Here is a 23,289-nt window from a genome sequence, read left to right on the forward strand (position 1 = left end):
GTAAACATGAACCACGAACCACGGAGCGCTCATCCTGGAAGTCGAGAAATTTTATTAGCGGACTGACAGCTACCGAATTTGGGGTTGCGCGAAAAACGAATTGAAATAATTTATTGTAAACATGAACCAGGAACCACGGAGCGCTTATCCTGGAAGTCGAGTTTCACAGCGTAGCGGACCCGAAGCGCGGGATCCGGGAGGTTGAGAACCCGGTACTCGAAATTTGCGGAGCGCGACTCTGATCCGTCCGCTCTACTGCGCGGTTGTTTCCAGACTGAGGAATTCGGCTAGCTGATTTTGAATTGGTGACGTCACTTTCTGAACGTCCGACATCCAAACTATGGTTTCGAACTTTGATACTGTGTATGATGATGTACGATGTACGATGTATGATGTATGATGTATGGTGTACGATGTATGATGATATGATACGATGTATAATGCTTTTAGTTTTCACGTTTCATACAAGAAATACACACTTCATCTCTCCTGCCGATTCCAGACTCAAGCGGCAAGGCCCTTCGATGGTCAGCCGTTGACTGAATAGATTCTTGCATGCACTATGTCGACGTAATTTTACGAGAGAAATCGATTGGGCGCAGTCCCAATACGCTGCGATCAACGCATCAAAAGTTACAGCCTAAAAACCAGAACCTGAATTTTCGACATTTTTCAGCCGGTGCTTTTTTCCTCGTATCTTCTCTCCCGTTGATCCCACGCTCCTTTCGCCGCGTTTTCTGAGTTCCTGGGGGTCCAATTAGTCAGGAAAGGGTCGTACAAATCGAATCTGAGACCAAAAATTTTCGGTCGAAAAATGAAGAAAAAGTAAGGCTAACCCCTTTGTGTTTTTGGCGAAAATTTTCGCGATTTTGAAAAGTGCTGGAATCAATTCTTTGGCGCACTATATCGACGTAATTTTGCGAGAGAAATGGATTGGGCGCAATTCCAATACGCTGCGATCAACGCATCAAAAGTTACAGCCAATAAACGAGATCCTGTGTTTTCGACATTTTTCAGCAGGTGCTTTTTTGCTCGCCGTTTCTCTCCTGTTGGTCCTACGCTCTTTTCGCTGCGTTTTCTGAGTTCCTGAGGGTCCAATTAGTCGGATAAGGGTCATTCAAGTCGAATCTGAGACCAAAAGTTTTTTGCCAAAAAAAAAAGTAAGGCTAACCCCTTTGTGTTTTTGGCGAAAATTTTCGCGATTTTGAAAAGTGCTGGAATCAATTATTCGTATTACTGATCGGATGTAATTTTGCGAGAGAAATCGATTGGGCGTAGTCCCAATACGCTGCGGTCAACGCATCAGAAGTTACAGCCAAAAAACCAGAACCTGAATTTTCGACATTTTTCAGCAGGTGCTTTTTCGCTCGCCATTTCTCTCCTGTTGGTCCTACGCTCTTTTCGCTGCGATTTCTGAGTTCCTGAGGGTCCAATTAGTCAGATAAGGGTCGTTTCAATCGAATCTGAGACCAAAAATTTTCCGCCCAAAAAAAAAGTAAGGCTAACCCCTTTGTGTTTTGAGCGAAAATTTTCGCGATTTTGAAAAGCGCTGGAATCAATTATTCGTAGCACTAATCGGACGTCGTTTTGCGAGAGAAATCGATTGGGCGTAGTCCCAATACGCTGCGATGAACGCATCAAGAGTTACAGCCAAAAAACCAGAACCTGATTTTTCGACATTTTTCAGCAGGTGCTTTTTCGCTCGCCATTTCTCTCCTGTTAGTCGAACGCTCTTTTTGCCGCGTTTTTTGAGTTCCTGAGGGTCCAATCAGTCAGGTAATGGTCATTCACATGAAATCGGAAATCACTTTTTCCCAGATTTTTTTGCCGTATTGGCAAAGAACAATGGTCAAAGTGTAAATTTTTTTGGCATAATGAAAGTCCACGAAAGAAACTTCCAAATGACACGGTTAGTGTCGATTTATCCTTGCGGCACTTTGAAAGCCAATCGTAATTTTGAGGGTTTCATTGCTCACAATACCAGCCCCGGTTTCCGGCAACTTTTGTGGAACACGAATACACAAATTTGCAAAAATATGCATCAAGTATTTCGAAAGTTATAGCGAATCGAAAAAAGAATATAGAAGAATGAATAAATTCAGATTTTTACATAAAAAATAATTGTATTTCAAAGTAGATGACGAAATTTCGTGTAAAATTTTTCGCGGTAGATATTTTGTTGAGAACTTTTATGAACCTAAAGCTAGCAGCCAAAGTTAGCAGCCAAACGTGTTGAATGTTTCGAAAGTATGAAAATGCAATCCAGATTCATCCTCGGGATTCTATAAAGAATATGGGGGTCCAAAGTACTTTACGAAATTTTGGTTGACGGTCTCCCCTACCTTATTGGAATAAATATTAAAATAATAGGCTGCTAATTCCGGCTGCTACCTTCAGCTCCACGGACTTTTTTTTGGACGACCACCGCGAAGCGAGATAATCCACAATAAAACAAAAATACGAATGTTAGCCAATTTATGGACAGTTTTGAAACATCCCATCTAGAGTGATCCACCAACATTATAACAAGTTACAGGCGACGCCCATCTGTACATAGTGGAAAAAATTCAAGAGGTAGTTGGAGGTAGTTGGACGTGGTGGAAGGCGGTTAGGGGTGGACGAGGAGGAGGACCTCTCCACGAGGAGGTTGGAGGTGAAGAAAAAGTACGCAGTGGTGTACACTGCATCAAGGAAAACTCAATTGGTCAAGTCGAAACTTGCGTCATACAATAACTATACTCCGAAAATTATGAAATCTGGCACTGCCAGCTTACGTAGATTAAATATGAATTATATTTGAAACAGTACCACGTGTTAAAAGCACGCCAGTTTATTTACGCCAATAAAATGAAACTTGTAGAGATACAAAACAAACTAATAATAAAAATAAAATATCATGGATCGTTACATTAATCAGTCGAATTAATCATACTCAATCCTTCCATAGACAGGTTCGCATTAAAATATTTTCTCTTATTTTGTTTTCATTGCTATTCATCAAATTTTCGAAAATTAGTGTGCATGTGGGCTTAAATCCCAATGGAAATTTCGACTGTCTAGTACTTAAAGGTGTTCATTTGCGATTGTTTTCTTTTAAAATATCAGATTTAGACTTTTAATTGTGGCGTATATTCATTTGAACGCTTGATGCTTAGTTGTGAAACAAAATTAGCCAATAGTCTACACAGTCGTAGTACATAGCAATAATACTTGAAAATGGTTTGCATCATATGCACCCAATGGTCCAGGATATACTTGTAGAAAAAATAGCCTCTACCAGGCATAGTGAGTGAAAAAGCTACAAGATATACGCTGAGATTAAGTTGATCCTGAATCGATCAAGACAAAATATCTAAAACTATCATTTAGATAAATATGTTACTTCTTAATTCCAACATAGTTGTCAATACGTTATGAGTTATTATTTAATTACTAAATTAAGTAGTACTTTAAATATTAAATTAATAGGATTTTTTTTTCATTTATAAGCCAACACAGTTGGCTGTTTCATTTGTCTTACGAACAATAAATACTGAAAATACAATACAAGGCAGGGGGTTTATACAATATGCTGCTCAAGTCTTATCATTACAGTACAATTTGGAGGGATGACAAGTTCAAGTTTAATTTCAATCAATATCGGAATCGTCAACGCAAATTTAACGAAAGGAATAATTAATTGGTATATAGAAGAGATACACGATTTTTAATCGTAAATTATAATCATGTCCCCCTGCGATGATCATTTTGAACAAGAAATTGTAAAACAGCTACAGTCGGTTCAAATATCAGAAACCGATATTTTCCATCCTTTCTTAGTTCCTTTGTCACGAATGCTTTTTCCATTGAGTGAGACTTAAAACATAGACTTGTTGTGAAATAAGTTATCGTCAATATCAATTAGGCAGTGAAGATTCATTTTTTCAATGTACGTCCAAGTTGTGGATAGCAAATTATGATTTGGATTTGAAACAGCGTGATAACTTTCGACGGTGTTTTGAACAATAAAGCCGTAATTTGACTTTTTTTAAAAATTTAGTTGTAAATTCACCAGTCGTAATCAGATTGATCATTAATTAGCTCTGACGTGCTATCTATAAAACATGTAAATCACACAAGCTCGCATTATCAAAAAATGTTAAGGCATCAATTATCTTACAATAAAAGTAGCAGCATTCAGCAATATATCTTGCTGGGAATGAAATATTTTTATCCTTTGAAGGATTAATAAACGTGAAAAAATGTGCTAATTAGTAATCAGTATCTGTGCGATAGATGTATTGATTTCAGAATTTATCTGAACGTAGTAAAGCCATTAGCTTTGGTTAGTTGAAAGGGTTTGCGCAATTTTTGTTCAACGTTGGTAAGTTTATGCATGGCACTGGAATCCTCATTTTCTTTTCCAGGTGAATTACTCCAAGCAGACCTTGGCGACTCTATGCCAAATGGACTGTAGAGTTTTGTTGGTGTCCTGCCCAACAGATGACGAGACCGAGTTTGAGGTGTCGCAGAGATTGTGGGGGAGTGGCATTCCTCTAAACGTTGCCTCCTGCGTGTTGAACTTCTAAATTTCTTGATAGAGAAAAAGGAGCATGTTATTGTTTGTTCCACAAAAATCACAATCCAATGCACAGTGATACAGACAGATATAAAGACAAATGCTTGAATAGATTTTTAATTCAATGGCTGTAGCAATCGTTTGAATTTCATGCAGGTGGTATTTTACTATCGTGAAGTAAAAAGTAAAGGGTGTTGAAAGGCAGTTATTAAAAAAGGGACGACATGTTACAAAGAATTCAGATATATTATAGTACCACGCACAAACCTGAGAAATTGTTCCAAAAGTCATTCGAACCGAAGAGATGGTCTTGGATAATTTTTCAGCTCCATTTCTGAAGGCTCGTCTTGAGTCGGCCGAAACGTTACTCAAGCTTAAATTACTCCATCCTTTTTCGGGAGTTAAGGAACCAGCCCTACTTTTGGAAGTACGTTTTTTCGAAGGTGACTCTTTGTTGGCCAAATTGTACGGGCATTCTTGGTCAAAACGATCCTGCAGTCTTCGACGTAAATTTCTTGACTCTTTCGGCTCGTCTGAGGTGTTGTTTGCGGTTAAAGCCGAGCGGTGAAATGTGAACGAGATACTCCTCGAATCTGGCCTCATTATCACTTCTTATATCGTGGCTTCTAATGCCCAAATAATACCGCTTATCAAACTGTCAATAATTCACTAGCCTCCTCTCTCAGTTCACTTCTTCCTGATTGCTTGTCGCTTGAGCTTTGGCGAAAGCACGATACGGTAGAGAGCATGGATACCAACGTGATTGAACGCGGCTGAACGCCAGCGGCTGCCAAGCGGGAATTAACGATTTTTTGGGCAAGGCTGCGTGAATATGTTGTACTTGGATATTGAAGCACTCGTAATGCACTCACGCACCACTCGTTTCAAAACTGTTTAAAACATGATTCGAGTCAAGCACAGCATGATAACACGGATATTGGATTGGAATTTCGGACCAGTTCGTATTTCGATTAAGGAAATATTTGAATTCAAATTTCGGCATTAATTTCACTTCCCAACAGCATTATAGGTATATCGTTGTACGATGTACAATGCACTTTCCAATCTAGGTCCAAATATGTATATACGACAGATATACGATAGGTATCTACAGTCAACGCTGTAGGTCGATTTGGGTTGCAGCAGATTCTGATATTACCAACTGAAAGTACAATCATACGATACGTTGATAAATACACATTAGGTACAAAATGGAATAAATTGGAGGTATGGTCTCAGGCAAGCCTTGCATCTCTAACGAAACGTATCGATATTTAATTACAATATCGTTACCTGCAATTTACGCAAGGATCAAATATATAGTTTTACATATAGATTGACAAAATTTATTTTTCTCGCAGATTGATTATTGAATGCTCTGAAATTTTTACTAAGTCAACAATACAACGGATTTCATTTGTAAGATGCAGTTGGCCTAATAACGTATATCTTCATCCGAATTGATATAATTTGCATATTTATACTTTTATAAGAAATGTTCATCTTGATTGTATGTCATTTAATATAATGAATGGATTCTTATTAAATTACATGAAGCTAGCACTGGAAATTTCTCCAAAAACTATTTTCAAATAAGATTTGCACAAATTATTGGTACTGTAATATACTCAAAAATCACTTTTGTTATACTTGGACCTTGTATCAAATCACTGATTTTATTTGCAGTTTGTTATTTCGTGAGAAAGTTTTTCTCTACAACTTTGTCAGCCGTATGCTATATGGTTTAAAATAGCCTGAAATTTTCACTAAAAGTGCCACAACTGTGTTGTGTTTTGATCACTGTGTATTGTGGAAGTTTATGTGTTAAGCTTAGTCAACTAAATATCCATACAATAAATATCCACCTGTGTCACTCATTAAAATGTCAGGATGTGTCCTATCTGGCAATACTTGATGAGACCGTAAGAAGTTGGCGAATAACCTTAAATTAATAACATCTGATCTTTGCTTCAAAGCGACGTAAGTTTCCTGTAATGGTTCTCGAGATGAATGATAAATAACAAATGGCCTAGAGATTCCTAAAAATGGCAGAAGACCTTTGATTATATTAAGTGGATGTTCTTTAGCTATGATAGCTAGACCGTCAGCTTTAGTTACTTTCATAATCTCAACAGCCTCTTGTGTTTCTATAAGCCATTTAGGTTTTTTAGGTGGTTCGTGACTTGGTGCATCGTTAAGCTTGCGTTTCAACCCTTTGCTTTCGAATGAGTTCACAGCTCTGTTGCTTGCATTATCTTCTGTAATCCCCTCTGCCTTTACTTCAGCTTCAGCCTTGGGCACCTTAGGATTTGCCACATCTTCTGTGAAGTCAGTGTCATTGGATTCCAATACAATGCATTCTACGTTCAGGGTATCAGATTTTGCTTTGTACTTTGATACTTCTAGAAATTGTTCAGTCCCCTGGTAATACATACGTATTAGACTATAAATGTTAACAGTAAGCATTCTACGCAGCTGCTCCTCGGGAAAGTTCATTGCTTGAATCAATGTTCTTTGGGGAATATTTCCTGGATGCATGTGAATTAGTTTACCATTTGTTCCTGCGCCAATGCGATGAAGCATAGCTGAAGCGGGCAACCCTTGAGAACCACTGTCATAGACCATATAGAGCCCATCAGCATTAACGCCAGAATAAGAAAGGAGCTGAGCTAGTGTATCCATCCTCAGACTGCTGATCTTCTGATGATCCATTCGAAAATAAATGTCTTGAATTAGCCGTATTGTAGGTTTTCTAATCGTGATGTACTCAAAATATTTCTTTTCTTTTTTTTTCAAATACTTGGCTTGCGAATATTCAGTTTTATTCTGAAACGTTTTGCTATTCTCTATCAGTTTGCCAACTATTTCTTTACTCGACTTCCCTGCTTCCCTTAATCCCACAATATCTTCGGTTGATAACTGTTGCGACGTTCCGTCGTCAATGATGCTTCTGTTGTCTAGCCCACTGGGTAACACACTCTTCAAGTCTTTCGATAGCGATTCAACTTCTTTAGTCTCCAGCAAAGTGTATAATCTCTTCCCAGTCACCTTTGCTTCCATTTTATACGTTGTCCACATTGGTCTACCAATTATACTACTCATCTCCAGCTGGTCTTTACCCAGTAGTAAATTTCCATTCGCCGTCACCTTATGGAGCTTGTAGTAATTCTGTCTTTGTACGACAACATAGTCTCCAACTTTAACAACTTCTGCATCAAGCTCGTTCATTGTGGTGGCACTTTGGGTACACCAAATTCCAAGCTGTAATGTGAAGTTTGTTTATATTTTCTATCGTCCGTGGTAATCAGATATCCACGTGAGAAATGATTACCTTAACCTCCAAATGCGAGGCCAACGAGACGTCAACTGTTGGTGTAGCGTAACCTCAGATCGACCACAGAGTACAGACTACTACCAACTACTACTGACAAGATCGACTTCAATGGCCAATCCATGGGCTAATCGAAGCTCGGATCGACGCTGCCAATGTTCTTAACCCAACGATTTCAAGACTGCAGTCCTGTAGATTTGAAGGCGGGTATATTTAAACATCTACATTGATAATTAGTTAAAATTTTATTTGCGGACGTATTTGTAGAACGTTTGCGGTAGGATAGCTTCATTGGGATATTATAACAAATACTCGGATTTCACTTTTTTAAACCTGATCACGTTTGACTGTTACCCTCAATCAGTGGAAACGGTTTACGTAAAGCGTGAATTGCATTGAATTCGTGTCAAGCTCCTGGAGATAGATGGGCAACTTTTCATATGTGAAAACAATTGCCTACTTCTAGGAGCAAGCTTTATTTACTTCCAAATGATCAATAGCCGGGGATCATCTCTCTCTCTATACTCACTTCATTTCCTTCTTCCTCAGCGTCTACTTTTGAAAAAGGAACCCTATTGCATTTGGATTGGTTCCGATTAAAAATCTAGTTTAAAAAAATTCCTACGACATTTTAGACGTATATATTCAACACTGAATTTAATAAATAACCGATACGATTTGTATTTTCTACCAAACCATTTAGACCTGATGCATGTTTTTTATTAGATTGTAATTTTTAAATTTCTGCAAAAGCAAACTTCAGTAATGAATTGAGTATTCGAATAAATTAAAAGTCACAATAATTAATCAATACAGCATTTTACCAAACTGTAGTCACAATACTCACAATTACCATATAGTGATCATACATAGTACTTCAGACAGTCTCCAACGAAGTTCCCAGAGAACTTATTTCGATGAACTTCTAGAACGCTCCGAAATTTTTGAGCAAGAAAAGTTTCATGCGAGCTTTGAGGAAGCTACACTTTTAGCAGCTTTGAGGAAGCTCTCACGGCGCAACTTTTGAGCTCCTTTGTAACTCAGCATGCATAGCTCGCAGGAGGCTCTTACGGAGTTCCTGTGAAAATGCTGTCAGTTATTGATAAATTTCACATACTTGTAATATATTTTTCATCGTTCATTAAGAATGTTTCATGTGAAATCCACTGCCCCCTCCCACCTTTATTTTTTTATCTGACTATAACTCTTCTTCATGTTAATACTACAAATTGACACAAACGTAACATCGATATTTATTTTCGATTGTATGTGAATATTTTATTATACAAACTCTGCACGTGACACACAGCGTACACTCGGTGCAGCGTGACGTATTTCTAGTTCATGTATTTAATATCATATATGTAGTATTTTACATTGTTTATTGCATATACATGTAATTAACATTAACATATCATGCAACAAAAATAAATTGACATTTCAAAACGGATTTACTTCTAGTCCTGTTTTTGGTCTGCGAAAATATATGGGTATACGAGTGTTGGGCGATTTTGATGACGAATGCCAGTATAACTAGGGAATGTTCGTATCCATTTTGTTTGAAAAAAAACCCCGTCGTCTTAATCTGAGGAAGAAATTTGTTCGCTTTTGACGCTCTAATGGCGCGTAGGTGTATGTTACATTATTTAAATCAATGCCACTACACGGCTCTTCCGGCAGTGCTACACATCTACACGAATAACATACACACGATAATGTTTCAACAAAAGGGTTTTTAATTATTTTCAAAGTTTTACAAACAATTTACTTCTTCATTCCCAGTACACTTAAACGCGTAAAATCAACTGAACGTTCTTTGGTGTTATCTCAGGCTGTATAACAGTAGGTTCGTTACTGCTACCATGAAAATCCACTGCTCAACTCTTCGTCCGGCCTTTCCTGAAATCAAGTTATACTTTTTCATTCGACATACTTATGATTCAAATCACAATCTATTGATTGGAGTTTACGGATTCAGCATTATAACGGTTGTTTAGTACCCGTTAAGAGTTATTACATGAACTAAGCAGTGTACATTAAAAACTTGTTAAATCCACCGTAACCGGTTTTAAGTAAAATGTAAAAAACTAATAACTTCTTTTCAAATTGACACACAGCTGTGATAAAGGTGCCTAAGGAAAAAAAATTAATAAAGTAGAAGTGTTGTAATCGTGAAAGCCTGAATTAACTTTGTATGAAAAAATAGATTGAATTATATACTTCTGAACAATTTGATCTAATAAGTTCTGCGACTAATCATGTCACTGCAGGAAATAAAAGATATACGGTAAAGATCTAGTCTCCGTTTGAAATCGGATTAAATCCAATTGTCATCAAAATATTATTGGTTGAAAACTACCATTCGTTTACCTGAATATCATTACATTTGTATTAGGATGATTAGGATTTGTATGAGGCGCTTCCAAACGTTTACCGAAAAATATCAAGAAACTTTAAAAATAATTACTTTGCACTGGAACTGGAATCATAGAGAATAAAAAGAAATAAAATATACGGCAATATATAAATGCCACTACATACCAAAATAAATGTTGTGGACTGGGTAATTGGAAGAAATACATTAGATGATTAAAAAAACGAGTTAATTACCGGATGCTGACATAGGAGTGTATAGGACGTAATCTTATTCATCAGTACAAGCCTCAACTAATCGCAACCAACGAATTTTAACGCCGAACTGAATTTGTATCCGCGTAAGGTGTGCAAGAAAAAGTTATTCACCATTTCTGAGTAAACGGAAGGTTACACATCTCACAGCTTATTTATTTTACTAATTAATAACATGAGATGAAGTTATAATTAGTACTATACCGAGTCCGAAGTTTTTAATACCTGTAAAACCGTACGTATGTATAATATACATGTAGATTATTTAATTGAACAAGCTGTATACTGGCTTGCCTTGTTACTAAGAACATTAAATGATCCGATATTATTTGGAGTCACCGGCAGGGTATTAAATTTTTTTATACGTAACTGCAAATTCAATGCTGTACCGTGAAAGATGTATTTATATACATACAATTCTGATGGTATTGGTTAAGTATCTGGAAATATTGTTTCTCGGTTTTAACACATGTAAATTCACGGACAATAAGAATTATTATACAGCTATTTCGGTGGCAGAAAACGGGAAAAGAATTAAGAGAATTGAGAGAGACTTATTTCGTAACTGGCTCAATTGGGCTTCTTGGAATATCCTGCAATTGACGAGGGTCAGAATTTCATTCTTTTTAGCCACTTTTTATTTTATCGGGTCAATTCTGACATTTCCTCACGTGATGACTTCACCGGGTTATGGACCATACAGATTTAATATTCACGGTAGTCATGGTGGACTATTACTGTATAAACTAGTACAAGAAATCCTGATTTGCGGTGTTTTTTTTTTATTCAATTATATGCGGCTACCGTACACGTTGATATCTGATTCCTTTGAATTTTACGAGAGAACTTTCATTAAAAATCTTTAGAAACGTGTTTTTAATACAGCTGAAAAGTGTACATAAAGTTTTTCAGATATTACAGCCTGTGGAATGCATTAATCTCCGGTATAACGGTGCCGCAGAACGGCTTCACAATGCTCAGAAAATGGTAGAGAATTTCGTTATCAATGTACGATCATTTTATAAGAGCTCGCTAAGTTTGGCATCCTTTAGTTCAAAAGTGATTAATTATTCAACGCAATCAAAACCCGGTAAGCGAAAACTAAGTAGACGTTAAAGGTTGAAAAATTACGTATTAAAAAAGTCATTTGCATTTCTTTTCGTTACGAATTGAACTCTAACGTATTACTTACTGAATAGCTTGGCTGTGAATGGAAATTGATTTTATTCACATTTATTTTTCTTTATTTTCTCATCCGTTTTCTTTCTACCTTCTGAAAATAATCAGGAATATAACATTACCGGTGTAGGATGATTCGCGAGTTCCGAGAACAGATGCTAATCTTGGGCGCTCCTCTTCTACGAATATTTCGGATTGAGCTGTATACAAATCAAACACGTTGACTCGACACGTGATGTGGAGTCTCCCGTGGTTGAAACTATCCGGGGCAATTTCCAAGTCCAGTCCAGCAACAACCGATACCAGCGGATTTTCCGCTTTAGATGGCGACGAACGAGAGTAACTCGAATTTACCTGAACATACGATTAGACATCGACATGTTTACATAGATTTGCGTACACATTCATACGTCTACATTTTCTTCAACCTCACGTATAATTTACTATAATTTACACTTAAATGGACAGCGTTTTTTGTTTTTGTCAATTTACAGTAGAGCGTCGATTATCCGAACATCAGTTATCCGAAACGTCAATTATCCGGATGGTGATTTGATTTATCCGAAACGTCAATCATCCGAAAGATTATTTAGTTCCTGGTTTTTCGAATAACAGGCCAAACTTCCGTTGTAAAACAGAGGAAAATTGTGGACTTTTTTCCAAAGGAGTAAACCAAATATGTACATACACCTGCCACTTATAAAATATTAATATTAGTATAGACACTTGTTTCTCAATACATATATTTTATACACTCTCTATTACGTAAGCGTTAGGAATGTTGACCAAAAGTACTATGTATAGAATAAGAAGATAGTTCGTCTGTTTGAAATACATTCGTATGTATCTACATTGAACAAATCAACGTTTATTTTTCCATATTGTTCGGTTATCCGAATGGTTCTCGGCCCCAATTAGTTCGGATAATCGACGCTCTACTGTAGCAAGATGTAACCTCAGCTATCTACTTTGCTTTAAAATCAAAGACTTCGTACAAGAGAGTTGAAAAACCGTTCCTTTTTATGGCGTTTATTTTCTGGTCTGCAGGCAGATTTAAAACAGATATTTAGCGAGAGCTATATTAAACCTGAAATAAAATAGGAAAAATAATTAGACCAAGCTAGGTAACAAGTCAGTGTCGTTGATTGCAATAAAAAATCGTACACTACGTAGAACTTTTGATCATAATTTATAAAAATGTCATGGCCAACCTCTATTAATTGTTTTACATTTGAACATTGTGCATGACATTCTCTCCTCTTCAGAGTTTGCAATGAATCTTATGAAATTCGAAGCATATCGATACGTGTCTCTTTGTCTCCCCCCGCAGCCCAGCATCACGACCCCCGACCCCGGCTTGCGGCCCGCGGCCTTTCAATCCGCACGACGTTTGAACCGCTCAAAGATACGTACCGGTAATCCGTTTACGGACCACGTAACGTTGGCCGGGGGATTCCCCGGTGGCGACGTACAGTTGCCACGCACCACGTCACCGACAGCGTATTTCATCTTCTCGACGCGAATCTCTGGATCCCCCTCCGGTAGGTCTGGAAAATTTCGGTCCTTCAAATTCACAAGCACCACTGAATAATGGAGTAAAAACGATGAACAGGAGAGGAGAAATAGGGTAAACAAAAAACGGAATACGGGAGCAATTCTGACCGAATAATTCGTGACTCACTTTTTTCATCCGATAGTTGAAGTTACTGGATAAAAACCGATACGCGAATGTTGAAAGGCTGCTTCTTCTCCTACAGATAAGGCCGTAAGACTTTCAAGTTTACGCTCAATTCATGGGCAAACGTTGAATTAAGGTATTAAAAAAATGCTACGATGTAATACATTATTGGTATAATAAAGCTTTATTACTATGGTGATTTCAGGTTCACGTTACATCGGCTGTTCTTTCATGCGCAGTCCACAGATAACAAAATGTTCTGCTTCAAGGACATATTTTTAGGGAAGAGCGGAAGGTTTATTTCAAAAGAACAGCAGTAGTGGCATCGTTCATGAATAAATGTACCTACTTACTAAGACGCGAATAACATTAATAATAATAGTGATAATGAGAGTGAAATCAGTAATTTTTGACGTCCAGTAATGTATTTGTAATACATACTTTATGGGTGGTAATTATTTCAGGAGTCGGTCATTAAAAAGGAATTGCTCTCACCTCGGTACTATAATGACCTAGTTTCAGGCAAATTCGACTCATGGGACCGAACTACATTAGCTTTTTACGGTACCGTTGGCACCAGATGTGACATTGTAACAGTTACGGCTGCAGACAGTGGCGAATTTACTATATGGTAATGGTGGCAAAAAATAGGGTTACCCGAAGCGAGGGATGAAGGACTGCAGCACATGGGCGTAAAAAATGTATAGGGAAAAACAAAATTTCAAGAAACGCGTGAAAGAAACTCACATTTTCACGCGACGTTTTTTTCATCTCATTACGACTCTCTGCGGGCGACGATAAATAGGCCCGACTAAAACTACAATGTAGAAAATATCATACAGGATTCATTTGACTAATGATTCCTCTGTAGGTCGTTAAATATTTTTGAACGGCTGTATTGTCGAAAAATGGTGAAAAATTCATGACCGCAAAAAGCAAAGAATTTCATGAAATCTCGAGCGCTTTTCTTCCGGGTCGAAAGCCAGATTCGATCTCAAGTTTCCGAGACGTTTGCCATTTTACTTATGAATGACCGGACACGCCCCATATGTTATCAAGGACTTCAGCTGGAACCAAGGAAATGGATTTCTCTCACACATTCATTACAACTCGCCAGATCGAGTACTACCTTTACTTTTATACGATAAGAATAATCTGAGTGTTTGTATAGGATCTGGAGATCATGGTATGCAGTTGAGTTTAAGAAGATTTTGATAATCTGGGTGATCTTTAAGACTTCTCACTGTTTTACCATGCAATGCTGAAATTCATTCCAGCCGGCTTTTTGTAGATGATGGGACTTCGCAGAATGTGAATTTTACCGTGGTGTTATTGCAATATTTTTTAGTGCAGATAAATTCTTGGCGATTTTTCATTGACTTATGCAAAGTGGGAAGCCGGATGGGCAGAAAACATTGTATAAATCACATTCGAAATTTTCTGTTCAATAAACGGATGTAACAGTTTTAACGAAATTTATATCAGATAATATGCGATAATTCGAACGAATTTGTATATTGGATGAAACACGGTATGTAAATTTAACAAAAAAGTTTTATAAAATTCGGACGCGGGTTGCAGGTTTAAAGTTACACGTATAATTTTTTTCTAACATTTCTTACGCGGTTACTTACCTTGTTAAATATTATAACAAAGTTTCTGAACTTGCAGATAATCGCAGTTTTTGCTTATACGGCACAAAACTTGTCCGGTGGAAATGTCTGCTGACTACAAGCGAATGTATTACGGAGTATGAATGAGGGTTCTGAGCTTTCAGTGAACTCTATTTCTCACGATGACTCGACATAGTTGAAAATGAATGAAAAATCTAAATCGACAAGGCATACTCACTGACAACGTGCATGTAGCTGGATACCATTTCCGTGTGAAAAGACGGTGCATCAGCGGAAACTTCACACCGATATTTGCCAGTAAGATCGGACTGTACGTCGTGCAGGACAACATGATGCGAGTCGCTCAATGCGGTCTGAAACAGAAGAAAAAAGAATACAAAATGAATAAAGTAAAAAGGTAAAGAGTAAATAACAAAAATACCCGTTACTTTATCTTACTCATCACCACCCCAGTAGACGTTTCCTTAACATAATTCTAAGATCGATCCCGCCTTTCTCTCGGACGTGAACGGCGCCACACTCTCGGTTGTTTATCACATATCGCGTTTGCGAATTTCCCCGGATCTCCGGGGCGGCGGACTCGGAGGATTCGGAGGATTCGGAGGATTCGGAGTGACAGTCGGCGGCGCCGGGGTCGAAAGATGAGAGCCGACGAAGAGAAAAGGCGAGGAGGAAATAGGAAGGGCGCGTGTCGTGACGTGGAAGACACCGAGGCAGAAGTAGAAGCAGAAGCAGGAGTAACAGCGAGTGTCTTTCACTTTGCATAAAATATACGTCGTATTACTTATTACGTATGTAGCATATGTATGGATGCCGCTACATCGTCGGATTTCTCAGAATCACCTATATGTACACGGATACCGACTGTATACCTTATACCGTCGTGGTATTACACGTCCAACCGTATGTGCGGGTTATACCGCTGGGAAAGAGGAACAGGAAGCATAATCTGAAGCAGCCTATCGCGTGTTGCATCCTGTAAAAATCCTACCTCACAAGAGGCTTTCTAGATTCTCGGAAAACACAATTAACTTGTTAGGTAATCGTAGTTACCTGCGGCGACAGTTCGCGTTACGTCGTTTCTCTCGTTTCGGTAATTATTAATTATCGAGCAATTTTTCGACACAGGATGCGTACGACGTGATGTAATTCGGTGGGAAGAGGAGGGGTGGGTTTAATTCCGGCAAACGTTGCGTGAGGTTTGTCAATAACTTGGTGAAGACACTCTGTACGATTCCGATTGTGTGTATATTGATTCTCCAAACTTTAATTATTCACACTTTTCGTTCCGCGAGTGTATAATATGGATTCTATCTCCTCCGGTATACCTCCGAAATCTGTATTTTCTAATTTCAATGCAATTTCGATTGCGTGCATCGGGCCGTGCAGAGTTCGCAGCACGATGTTTGTATATTCGAATGGATAAAAGGCGCGCCTGGAGATTGGGTATATATATCCTCGTACAAGCCGGCCGGCATTAAAGTTATAATAGAATCACAATTACCGGAGTTATGAGAGGCACAAACTGCATTTGCGAAATGTGATTTTGGTTCGGCATTAAAAACTTCTCAACTTCAGAAACTTTTTTTGTTTCGTTTTATTCTCAATGATGTGTATACACGCTTTTATTATAATACCTAACTCACTTCCTGTACTTTCGTTTTAATGTAAAATGAATCGTGCGAAAAATTGATACATCGTACATGCATGTAAAACGTTACTTCGAAGCATGGATTTGAATATACTTTTGGTTTCTAATAAAATTGAAACTGTACGGAAGTTTAATCCGGACTAGACGCTTGTAATGGAACCAACGCAAGTTTCAGTTTCAAGATTTAAACATCCTGGCGCGGAATGATCTCCTTTTCCTGAATCTCAAGAATCCCAATCTGAAATTACGACCCTGTTTTATGGGACGGAAAATATTTGACCTGGAACTCGTCCGAAATCGATCATAAAAATACATTTATTCTCCGAGATTGGTAGCTTCGTGCTGAGAAAAATATTGCCTGACGTTGTTGTAATCGTAGATGATGAAACGAAAGCGGTCCAACGATCACTCGGGAAATATCAATTTGGTCTTTTTTTTTACGAGATATGAAAAAAATCACATTCAAGCCGCGTTTCTTTCTTCGCTGTATTTTCGGAGCTCACACGCTTTAACTTCATCATTCATGTACGATCGAGTAGCGGTAGAGTCCAAAAATGAAAAGAGCTACAAGATTCATACCGAAACGGTGAAGAAAAATCGCGAAAAAGTTGAGAAAAGCGTCTTTGGGTTAAAGTTACGTGCGAAGATTCGTTGGCGTGAAACAGCATTGGTGTGTATGAATCTAATTGGGTTGTCAATGCTGTGGAAATGTCCCTGACCCAACTGTTACCTAGTTTGAGTACAAACAGAGGGGAGATAAGCACGTTCTTGAGACTGAGGTTGGGGATAAAAGGTTAAAGGAAATAAAAAGAAACGGAAGAAGAAACAGAAGAAGAAGAAGAATAAGTAGAAGAAGAAAGAGAAAGAGAAAGAGAAGGAGAAAAAGAAGAAGGCAGATAGAAAGATTTGCGCTCGTTATCACGATTCCGAAATAAATATTGACACCATATTTGTTGGATACGGTAGGATCAGAGCTTTAACTTATGCGACTCTGCGAAGCTTGAAATTTGATAACTCGAATGCCTAAACTGTATCATTTTTATTTACCGATTTGATGTAACCCGCGATGCAGGTGTACACCGTATAGCCGGATAAATCGGATAAATAGTGCTCTGGCAGACGAGCCTCTGCTTCGGCGTGATCGGCGTGAATTTAATACTCGAGAGATAGTTGAGAAAAATATAGTGGATGAGTATTCGCGAGAGGGAAGGAGCTAAGGCGTTCTTTATAGGAATAAAAGCGAGCATAAACTGATAATATTACGGATGATGTACGAACACCGATTTGAATACGCGAACTGCGGTGGTGAAGTGGAATCTCTTTCTGCCGGGAGCCGCCTTTCGAAACTCCTTGCGGAAAAGGGAGCGAGAGGAGTGAATTTACTGCTTCGGATCTGGTACATATATAGAAAACGTGACAATGAACGGGGCCAACGGAAGATCCGCCTGATGCATGTATGATATACGACTCCCGTTCTCGATCTGGCTTCGATCAACACCTATTTCCTTATTCCGCACTTAAATCCGTTCAGCCGCGTGAAATCGACGAGGCGTCGATTTTTCTGCATACAAGGTACGCGCAAGGGCGAACGAAAAATCCCTTTATCTGCAATATCCGTCTTGTTCGTCTTATATAGCTAGAATGTGCTCGTTATATTGCACACATCAAAGATACAATATTTAAATATTAGATGGGAAGGAAAATTTCTTGCCGTCTTTCCAAAAATTGTAATACGAGCACGATCATGACGAACAAACTATCGCGTTATAATAAAGTCAGTATTTCCTAAGTGTTTTTGTTTACGAGATGCTGATCGTCGATGCGATATTTCCACTGGGACCAATACTATGCACTATACGTGCTTGGTTGTTGAACAATTTTTGTTACACTGCTGCCTCATCGAGTGTCCGTTAAATATACATCCAACTTCGTAGCATATCACATTCAACGAATTATTCATGACATGGTACGAATGAATATTAATGCTAGCGTGACAATTTTTCTTCACGACATTTTTAAAAGTAACTGGTAATTCGTATACGGTGAACAGGTTACGAACAATGATGGTCGAGGTACAGACCGAATTACAGAGCGTGAAAATTGTTAGATATCCGAGTTCCCGTGTGTGGCCCGATAACAAAAGTAGTTGTAGTATGATAGCAAAAGTCATACCGGCATAAACGGCAATTTATCAAAATTTCGATATGGTCTACATATAATGGCTAATATAATTTACGCTCGAAATTTCAGTTAATAATCTAGTGCCAGTGATGGGGCATTTATCAAACGATCAATTCTCTTTGTTGTGTGGTTACCTTCGAATCGGTGCAAGTCCATTGTTTTCCGACGCAACAAATCCAGCGGGAAATCGTTTATAATTTCGCTGACACGAGTCAGTCCTCACTCAGCGCAGAAGCTCATTTTCTATTACAGGATCGTTCATTAGTCGGTGACGGTTATGCTCAATAAACTTGGTGCTCTGCCCGCGTGATATACTGCAGGTGGTTAAGACGCGGGGTTTCATGTATATTGCAATACACATTTTACACGGGTTAAGGAGGCGAGCCGCACGTTATAAAGGCGCTCGAGTCGAGTTTCGCATATTCATAAACGCTGGATAATCGATGTGCGAATATAATAAATAGGCGGCTAAGCCTGCGTCACGACCTGTATTTTACACGTTCGTAACAGGAGTTGAAAGACCAATAAAGACTTTATATTTTCCAGTACAATTTTTCTTCGTTACTCAGGGACTCGGCGTGCCTACGTGTGCGTACAGGCAATACACCTTCCCGAATGTCAGGGTGGCAACGATAAATCTTTTCAACGTGTCTAGCGAACTTTCCTACTATACCCTTGCCATCTCCAAGAGTGACGTTAGTTAAACGGGCAGGTATCGTCTATTGCCCAAGTTTAACCCTGTTCAACTTTACACGATCCACCTGTTTCAACGCTATTCAGGCATCATAAGTGCCGATAATACAGGCGTAATTTTAATCGCCTCGAATTATACCGCTGAACCACAAAACCTGACGCGAATACCGCGGAGCTGATTATTATTTTGTATCCACCGCGCGTGCATCTATATCTATATCACACACACACACGCCAATCTATATCGACGCAAATTTACAAAACAGGTCGATTCTGTAGAATGGCCTGCAGAGGTAATTATTGACACGCATAATCCCGTCGTGCTAATTGATTCGACGTCCCTCAGCCCTTCTCCCACCTCCCCTCATCTGCATTTACACAAAATTCATCTCCAAGCCTATTGATATTGTATGAGGCTTATACACTTAAGTATCCGCACATTTAGCGCACGTCGGTATCGTTAATACGCTTCGACAATTTGAAAGGGTCGAAAATATAAATGACTGTTCGATGTAAAGCGTCGGAATATTTAAACTTCTCTGAATTCTGCAGATAGCGTAATATTTGATATATTGGGGTCGTCTTTGTTAACTGGGTCACTTTATCAAATAATTTTTTTTTAGATGCTTTCCATAATATAGCTAGATCTTAGCATGTATAACACTCGGAGATGAAATATCTTATTGCGTGATGTCTTTTTTACACTGTTCAATTTATCTGCTACAGTTTTCAAGATACATTCTTTTATTTGACCCGTGTTAATACATGAAAACTATTCCAGCTTATAGAAGAAAGTGGCAGAAAAGTATCATCGATTAATTGACAATTTGAAATTTCTCTTAAATATTTACAGAGTTCTTGAGAAATAAGGTGACCTGTACTGTATAAATTGAATCAAACCGTGATGAAAGTGCACGTTCAGTAAGTGTGTTTTTTCTATCCTCGGATATCACCGTGTCGGAAATGACACTCTATATGTATACATATTTCTATGATTTCGGCAAGATGCATACATATATATATGCATATATATATATATATATATATATATATATATATATATATATATATATATATCAAAATACGAAAAAAATGTATCTCAAGAAACGATTCAGTGAAAGCTGAGGGGAATTCGCAAGAGATTTTTACAAGCACACCGCCTACCGGAACCTTGAAGATAATCTGAAATATCATCCCTACAGACATAAAGAGGAAGGAACCCGCAAAAAAAGCAGGGTGCATGCATATGGATTCGTGTCAGGCAGTATAAGGCGACAAAGCATACTCACGTCGACGTTGACACCCGGAAGAGGAAAGACTTTAGTGTGCGGCAGCTCCTTCAAGACATATCTGAAGAATTCTTTGCGCCCCTTGTACCACTTGACCGTATAGAGTAGATCCGCTTCTAGGTCATACTGACAGGTCATAGTAACCGTGGAGCCAGGTGCGACCGCTAGAGGTATTTTTATCGATACGTCTCGCAAGCCTCGCACTCCTGGAACAAGATAGCTGTTAGAAATTGGAGATTGAATGCGGAAGAACGGCCAGTCGCTTTCGGTTATACGGCCGGCGGGTGAACCGACTCAGGGCGAGCCCCAGGTGCAGGGGAATATCGTAAATGTCCTAGAAGTGGGTTTTGCAGAGACTCGCGCACGACCGATGTTCCAATCTGCTACGTGGGCACACACCCAGTTTCATATGAAAATAGTAAACTGACATATCGTATAAAGGAGAACTGCAGAGTTTCTACTTCTCGAACCGCGCCCCAATGACAGACGTGTTCCTTAGGTACAATATGATTTTCATCCAACGTCAGAAGTTTCGAGGACCTCGATGAAACGTGTCACCAAGTTTAGAACGCGCCTTCTCTCGCTCCCCCCGAAGAATACATATGTACTCACTGGTTGGTACCATCCACACGTATAACGTTTGCACCTATGACGACAGTTTGGGACCCCGGAGACAGTCGGGCGAATACGGGGTTTTCGACTCGTCGCGTGTGGGTAAAAAATACAACCTTTTTTTCTTCGATGCTGAAATAATTGAGTGATCTTTGCCGAAGCGTTCCCTGAACGTGTCTAAGGGCGGTTTGGACGGAAACCGTTCGTTTCTAAGATTAGAAGATAGAGTTGCCATAATGAAAACCAAGGTTTCGATAGAACACAAATAGCTTGCTTCTGATCGAGCCGTGTGAGGAATTACGGAAAGACGAATATTGCAAGCTTGAAAAATATGAAAAAGTTGAGGAAAAGTACAGCCTCAGCGTTATATTTCTTAAAAGATGAAATCTGTCCCTCGAATCGATAGACGCAATCTACCTGGTTCCCCGAAAAATTTATGTTTCGTATTCCTGGTTGTCAGTTGTATTGCGAGACGTGTCGCTGTACGAACATTCGTCAAAGCGACAATATTTATTGCGAATCGAATTAGTTTTTTTTTCGATGTATAGTAAAAACAGATCTTCCGAAATGCGCGCAATTAATCACTGATTTGCCGTAGCTGTTGTCTATGGCTTCTCAGTTTCTCACGCTGCGGATACAGCTGGGAAGGAAAAAAGTATTTTTTTAGTCCGCCATTGAGGGTTGGATGGTACCCTCTTAATCGCTGGTCGCTCGATTACCTACGTCGACGGTAGAAAAACGCGGCTAGAACGATCGGCATGCGATGGGAATACGGTATCAGGGAATCTGGCAAGCGGTAGTTTCTCTCCTACATGATCCCTCTTCGACTCATTCGTTTTTGTCCACGATTTTCCCAAATTGTTCAAGCCCTCGGCATCTAATATTCGTTAGGATCGATTACGTAGTCTCGTAAAGGGGTTAAGCTGCGCCGTAATTTTCCTGTACCCAAGAAGCTTGGTAAAGCTGCAGGTGACGAAGCTTTTAAATTGTTTCTCCCGTGTCGCAAGTATAGAATGTTACACGGGAGTTTTGAGAGGAGTGGAGAGGAGCGGCGAAGAGAAGAGCGGGGAGGGGATCCCGGGCGAGCTCCGCTGTCATTACTTATTGGTTTAGTTTATTTATGAGTTTACTTAGAGGGGTTTCCGATTTCAAGAGATCCTGTTTCCCGGTCCTCGTCTCCTCCTTTATTTTCCTCTCGATAAAGCATTGCCCGCTACTTCGTGCTTATTCGCCTATATATACCAATCGTGGCTCTATATATAAGCTGTGGGTATGGGTATACATGAGGTTATCTAATGCGATCGTTTATATTCATTGCGATCAATCTGTATTTAATTTACAACGGGCAGTCTTCGGTACATTTATCCAAGTCACGGTGCCTTTCCAAACCCGCTGAATATTTCAAAGTTTAAAAGCATTTCCTGAATCTTTAAAGATTCTCTCACGGTATCGCGATCAGCCGGCACCTGCTCTTCCGGTGCTGATGCTTCGAAGCCCCGTTCGCAAATAAAAATTAATTTTTTACGCAAGTCTCGCTAAGTATTCTTCACCGATAGGTCCCATGCTTCTCGCTGGTTTTTACCGTAACGTTAAAGGTCACCGATCCGCTTTGAGCTACCTGCGGAATAATGCGGGCGAAATGGAAAGAAAAAAAAATCCTGAAATCAGAGGTATTAGGTTTTAAGATAAACAAGAAATGAGATTAAAAAAACATGTAGTCGACGGACATCGTTAACTCATTTGCTGTGTCTGACGTCACCGTTCGGGCTCCGAATACTTGAAATGTAAGATTAGCGGAACTTTTGCAGAACCGCTCCGAAAGTCCGACGGAGTGACCGAGCTCTAAAAGACCTGA

At 39.0% G+C, this 23,289-nt stretch overlaps 3 protein-coding genes across 4 annotated transcripts in view; all 3 read right to left on the minus strand.

The window, feature by feature from the left end:
* Window positions 1-2,793: 2,793 nt before the first annotated feature.
* Window positions 2,794-5,779, minus strand: LOC124300004 (uncharacterized). Its single transcript, XM_046753596.1, has 2 exons — window positions 4,826-5,779; window positions 2,794-4,572 (listed from the first exon to the last, which is right to left on the minus strand). The coding sequence occupies exons 1-2, from the start codon at window positions 5,159-5,161 to the stop codon at window positions 4,294-4,296; spliced, it is 615 nt and encodes a 204-aa protein (XP_046609552.1). The 5' UTR covers window positions 5,162-5,779; the 3' UTR covers window positions 2,794-4,293.
* A 245-nt stretch (window positions 5,780-6,024) lies between these two features.
* On the minus strand, window positions 6,025-8,271 carry LOC124299988 (tRNA (adenine(58)-N(1))-methyltransferase non-catalytic subunit TRM6). Its single transcript, XM_046753559.1, has 2 exons — window positions 7,890-8,271; window positions 6,025-7,819 (listed from the first exon to the last, which is right to left on the minus strand). The coding sequence occupies exon 2, from the start codon at window positions 7,784-7,786 to the stop codon at window positions 6,389-6,391; it is 1,398 nt and encodes a 465-aa protein (XP_046609515.1). The 5' UTR covers window positions 7,787-7,819; window positions 7,890-8,271; the 3' UTR covers window positions 6,025-6,388.
* A 1,331-nt stretch (window positions 8,272-9,602) lies between these two features.
* Window positions 9,603-23,289, minus strand: part of LOC124299994 (uncharacterized) — a 30,652-nt gene continuing 16,965 nt past the window's right edge. For both annotated transcript variants that reach the window (XM_046753572.1, XM_046753573.1), the window contains 5 exons: window positions 20,823-21,028; window positions 15,226-15,361; window positions 13,110-13,243; window positions 11,819-12,050; window positions 9,603-9,788 (listed from right to left, as the gene is read on the minus strand). In XM_046753572.1, the coding sequence (XP_046609528.1) occupies window positions 9,712-9,788; window positions 11,819-12,050; window positions 13,110-13,243; window positions 15,226-15,361; window positions 20,823-21,028 (785 nt within the window). In that variant the 3' untranslated portion in view covers window positions 9,603-9,711. The remainder of the gene's footprint in view (window positions 9,789-11,818; window positions 12,051-13,109; window positions 13,244-15,225; window positions 15,362-20,822; window positions 21,029-23,289) is intronic.

Source organism: Neodiprion virginianus, chromosome 3 (genome assembly GCF_021901495.1).
Source record: "Neodiprion virginianus isolate iyNeoVirg1 chromosome 3, iyNeoVirg1.1, whole genome shotgun sequence".
NCBI classification, from domain to species: domain Eukaryota; kingdom Metazoa; phylum Arthropoda; class Insecta; order Hymenoptera; family Diprionidae; genus Neodiprion; species Neodiprion virginianus.

Excerpts from the sequence above, each read along its gene's own strand:
- LOC124300004 (XM_046753596.1), bottom strand. The coding sequence starts at position 5,161 with ATGAGGCCAGATTCGAGGAGTATCTCGTTCACATTTCACCGCTCGGCT. Across the intron at positions 4,573-4,825 it reads CTTTTGGAACAATTTCTCAG|AAATTTAGAAGTTCAACACG; the intron begins GTTTGTGCGTGG and ends TTCTCTATCAAG.
- LOC124299988 (XM_046753559.1), bottom strand. The coding sequence starts at position 7,786 with ATGAACGAGCTTGATGCAGAAGTTGTTAAAGTTGGAGACTATGTTGTC.